The sequence below is a fragment of the Quercus suber genome, unplaced genomic scaffold (assembly GCF_002906115.3).
Source record: "Quercus suber isolate HL8 unplaced genomic scaffold, Cork oak 2.0 scaffold_234, whole genome shotgun sequence".
Classification (NCBI taxonomy): Eukaryota; Viridiplantae; Streptophyta; class Magnoliopsida; order Fagales; family Fagaceae; genus Quercus; species Quercus suber.
The window spans coordinates 31264-36731 of NW_027069691.1; the positions used below are offsets into that span (position 1 = coordinate 31264).

Genomic DNA, 5468 nt, shown 5'->3' on the forward strand with positions numbered 1-5468 from the left:
TCACTGAACGTATTTAATTGTCACATAATCATTTTAGTTGACTTAATGGTCATATGATAAAAGCAGTAAAGCATACCTAGATAATAACCGAACACGTAAGAAGATTCCTCTAAATATATTTAACCAAAAACTTAGCCAACCAAATATTCTAATCCCTTCTATAAATACCTCTCAATCCATTTGAAATCATTCATCCACAACTCCAACCATAGTGTAAAAATACATCCTTCATCCACCAACATAATGACATCCCTTTCAAACAAACCGCTCTTCAACCAATTCATTTCATCTCTAGTCTTCTTCTTCCTTGTTGTCGCCATACTTGATTTCATTTGTTCATCCACTGCTTCTGTTTCCTCTGTAACTTCTCCTTTCATTCACACTAACAATAACGTTAAGGTAGCAGAAGAAAGAAAGGAAGCAAAGGCTCTTCTAAAATGGAAAACCAACCTTCACAGTAAAAGCCAGTCTTTCTTGTCTTCTTGGACTGGAAGCAATCCTTGCAATTGGGTTGGAATAAATTGCGACAAGTCTAGAAGCGTCACCCATCTAAACCTTTAAAGTCACAATTTGAGAGGTACTCTTCACAATCTAAGCTTTCATTCCTTCCCCAATCTACTCAGTATTGACCTTTCTTACAACTCACTATTTGGAACCATCCCCTCAAATATTGTTCACCTCTCTAAACTCTCAGTTCTAATCCTTTCTTATAATCAATTCATTGGGAGAATTTCTTCTGAAATAGGCCAATTGACAAGTCTTCACATCTTTTACCTTGTTGAAAATCGTATGAGTGGCCTTATTCCTCAAGAATTAGGAAGGTTAACTTCTTTGAGTGAACTTGATTTATCATCAAATAATCTCACAGTTGTCATCCCTGCTTCTCTTGGAAACTTAAGCAACCTAACCATTCTATATCTTTATGAGAACCAACTTTCTGGTTACATCCCTCAAGAATTAGGAATGCTAAGTTCTTTGACTGACCTTGAGTTATTCAAAAACAGTCTCACAGGTGTCATCCCTGCTTCTCTTGGAAACTTAAGCAACCTAACCACTTTATATCTCCATACGAACCAACTTTTAGGTTCCATCCCTCAAGAATTGGGAATGCTAAGTTCACTGACTGACCTTGAGTTATCAACAAACAATCTCACAGGTACCATCTCTGCTTCTCTTGGAAACTTGAGCAAACTGGCCACTTTATATCTTTTTGAAAACCAACTTTCTGGTTCCATCCCTCAAGAAATAGGAATGCTAAGTTCTTTGATTTACCTTTTGTTATTCAAAAAAAGTCTCACAAGTGTCATCCCTGCTTCTCTTGGAAACTTGAGCAAATTGACAACTTTATATCTTTTTGAAAACCAACTTTCTGGTTCCATCCCTCAAGAATTAGGAATGCTAAGTTCTCTAACTGATCTTGAGTTATCAACAAACAATCTCACAGGTACCATCCCTACTTCTCTTGGATACTTGAGCAAACTTACCACTTTATCTCTTTCTAAAAACCAACTTTTTGGTTCCATCCCTCAAGAATTAGGAATGCTAAGTTCTCTGACTAAGCTTGATTTATCAAGAAACATTCTCACTAATGCAATCCCTACTTCTCTTGAAAATATAACTAAACTCACATATTTAAATTTGCGCTTGAATAAGTTAAGCGGCCCTCTTGCAATAAACAACCTCACCCAATTAAAGTCATTGCAATTATCATACAACCAATTCATAGGTCATTTGCCTAAAAACGTGTGCCTTGGTGGATTGCTTGAGTACTTCGCTGCAATCGATAATCATTTTATTGGTTCGATACCAAAATCATTGAAAAATTGCACTAGCCTTTTCAGAGTTCAGCTTGAGGGAAATCAACTTACTGGAAATATAGGAGACAGTTTTGGAGTATACCCACACTTAGTATACATGGAGTTGAGTTATAATAAATTTTACGGTGAACTTTCAACTAATTGGGGGCAATGTCAAAACTTGACAAGCTTGAAAATCTCTAACAATGATATTTCAGGTAGAATATCTCCTCAGCTTGGAGATGCAAGTCAATTACATTTACTTGACCTCTCCTCAAATAAGCTATACGGGGAGATTCCAAAGGAATTAGGTAAGCTGACGTTTTTGTTTGAGCTTTTTCTAGACAATAACAGATTTTCTGGACAAGTTCCTTACAATTTTGGGATGCTATCAAATCTAGAGAAACTTAATCTCGCCAAAAATAGTCTAAGTGGCCTTATTCCTGACCTAGGGAATTGTAAAAAACTTTTTGTCTTGAATTTAAGCAACAATCACTTAAGCAAAAATATCCCACTTGAAATTGGCCATTTGCAATATCTCCAAAATCTTGATCTTAGCAAAAATTTTCTAACAAGAGAGATACCACAACAACTTGGAGATTTGAAAGTGTTAGAAATCTTGAATCTCTCCCATAATGCACTCTCTGGAAATATTCCATCCAATTTTGATCAATTGTTAAGCTTGACCTCCATTGATTTATCGTATAATCAACTGGAGGGTCCTATTCCAAATTTCAGTGCATTTCATGAGGCACCTATAAAAGTATTTAGAAATAATAAGGGTTTGTGTGGCAATGTCACGGGATTGAAAGCTTGCCCTTCTACAATTAGCCACAATCCTCTTGTTAAAAAGTGGAATAAATTTATGACATTGATTTTCGTTCTTTTGGGCATTGTCTTACTTATATTTATCATTGTTGGAATCACATTAAATATTTGCTCAAGAGAGACAAAGACAGAAATTAAACCAAAAGAAGCAAAACATCAAAATATGTTTGCAGTATGGAGCTATGATGGGAAACTTGTTTATGAAAACATTATTGAAGCAATGGAGAATTTTGACGAAAAACATTGTATTGGAGTAGGTGGGTATGGAATTGTTTATAAAGCTAAACTACCAACAGGTGAAGTTTTTGCTGTGAAAAAACTTCATGCACTCTCTGAAGACAATGTGATCAATCTAAAAGCTTTCACCAATGAGATACGTAGTCTAACTGAAATACGACATTGCAACATTGTGAAACTTCATGGGTTTTGCTCACATCCACAACACTTGCTTTTAGTTTATGAGTTCTTGGATGGTGGGAGCTTGGAAAAGATACTAAATAGTGATGAATTAGCACCGAACTTTAATTGGGTTAAAAGGGTAAATGTTGTCAAAGGTGTGGCAAGTGCTCTGTCTTATATGCATAATGACTGCTCACATCCAATAATTCATTGTGACATGTCAAGCAAGAATGTTCTATTAGATTCGAAGTATGAAGCTCATGTCTGTGACTTTGGCACAGCTAAGATTATGAGTTCTGACACATCTTTTTTGACTTCATTCGATGTCACCTTTGGATACATTGCTCCAAGTATGTTACTTAAGCATATTGTTAGGGACACTACAATTTTTTCACAATCTTATGATTGAAGTAACATAAATTTTTACATGGACTTACTAACTCCACTTTTATTAACAACAATCACATCATCTATATCCACATTGTGACTATTGTTGTGTCTTTTGACTTATTAATGTTATTTCAATAGGCATTATTTGTCTTTTAAAATTGGAAAATGTTTTCCTCCAAAATGGTTTTGAGGAAACTTCCTCCAACTAGCTATGTGGCTATTAAAGAGGCCATCTGCATGTACTTTTAGTCATATGACTTTTTATATGAGTTATGTAACTTATTTAAATAATACATTTGAATAGTCTTATAAATCACAACTTAATGAATTGGAGGAAATTCTTCCAAACTTTGTCCTTTAAAATTTGTTTAACAACATAATGTTATGTACAGTTGTCACTGTTTGTGCTAGTAGGTTTGGTTAATAATAATTATAGTACTCTGCTGAATTAGGAATGAAAAAAATATTTTCAATATTGATCATCTTGATTGGCATTAAAAAATAAAAATACAAGATTGGAGGTCACAACCCTTGATAATTTATAGGGTCACCTCCTTTATTTGTGGTCATAATCACTGTCACAATTTTTTTTTTTAAAAATGTTCTTTTTAATTTCAATTGTTGAGATTTTTTTTTTTTTTTTTACATAGTAATTGTGCATAAATACATCCAACTAAGTAATTTGTACTTATTGAAGAATCACATTTTACACACTGAGCCTTATTTTCCAACTAGTCAATTCTTTCAAACTAGATTTAATTATTTGGTGAATAGTTTAAATCAAAATTTTGCTTGCCCTACCTGTAATACTCCTAGGTTCAAGGAATTTTTTTTTTAAGATGACATAATACATAGGTAGCCCCACCCCTTCTCTCTCTAAGAAAAGAATTCCCTTTTTCTTATTTGACCTTCAAATTTTAGCAAAATTCAATTCCTTTAGTTGCCCCCTCCACCTAATTCGAAAGGAATTTACTATATGAATAAAAATGTTATTACAAACTTGCTTCTACAAAGTGAAAGAATAGTAAAACTCTTATCTTTTACTTTCAGAACATGCTTGCACAATGGAAGTAAGTGAAAAGTGTGACGTTTATAGCTTTGGAGTAGTCACATTAGAAGTAATTATGGGAAGGCATCCAAGTGATTTGATCTCATCATTTCTATCAACCTCATTTGCATCATCGGCCTATGATGTGCTATTAGAAGATGTATTGGATCAACGGCTTGCGCTGCCTACTGGGCAAGTTGCGGACAAGGTGGTTTTAGTGGCAAAGATAGCATTGGCATGCTTGCACACCAGTCCACATTCTCGTCCGACCATGCAACAAGTTTATCAAAAGCTATCAACTTGGAAATCCCCGTTCACAAAGCCTTTGTGCATGATCACATTAAGAGAGCTCGTTGGTCTCGAAAATTTGAAGTAAGCTATCTTGTTTGTGTACATTCGATCCTCGTGTATAGTTTTAAATAATTATAAAGCTAAAACTTAAATAATAAAATAAATAAATAAATAAACCCACAATTTGCATGATTGTTCATTTCCTCTGTAGTTGTTGGCATTGAGCTTGAATCCCTACTCTATTGTGGTGCCCAACGCCAATCTAGTACTGCAAGAACACCATCTTCAACCTGTCCAAGCCTCCATCTCTAGACCTATCCAAGCGCAACTAAGTGCTTCAAGCTTAAGGGAAGATGAGTTCTTTCTTGCCTTTTTCTACTTTACTTTTTCGGTCAAAAGCTCTTAAGGTGTGGGAAACCAAACTGGTCAAGGTCAATCAGAACATTGTCTTCGAACTTATTCTGGTGTGTTCATTTGGCTCCTTCTATTTTATTTATACTTCTTATTGATTTTATTTTATTTTATTTGAGATTATTTCATTGTGAGATGTCGAGAAATTAGAGGGTGGGAAGGGGAAATAATGGAGGCTTACTTTTTGCTTATTATATCAACATGAAGTCACCCCAATTTTGTGAAAAGATTCGTATTGGATTGTACTATATATTCTCCTAGATTTACCTAGTGTGTAAAAAAAATTAAGATTTTAGCAATTGCTC

General features: G+C 34.5%; 1 protein-coding gene across 1 annotated transcript; it reads left to right on the forward strand.

The window, feature by feature from the left end:
• Positions 1 to 789: 789 nt before the first annotated feature.
• On the forward strand, positions 790 to 3432 carry LOC112035849 (probable leucine-rich repeat receptor-like protein kinase At1g35710). Its single transcript, XM_024068687.2, has one exon. It carries the CDS (start codon positions 790 to 792, stop codon positions 3430 to 3432), a length of 2643 nt encoding a protein of 880 aa, XP_023924455.2.
• The last annotated feature ends 2036 nt before the right edge of the window (positions 3433 to 5468 follow it).

Coding starts and splice junctions, on each gene's coding strand:
- LOC112035849 (XM_024068687.2), top strand. CDS start 790: ATGAGTGGCCTTATTCCTCAAGAATTAGGAAGGTTAACTTCTTTGAGT.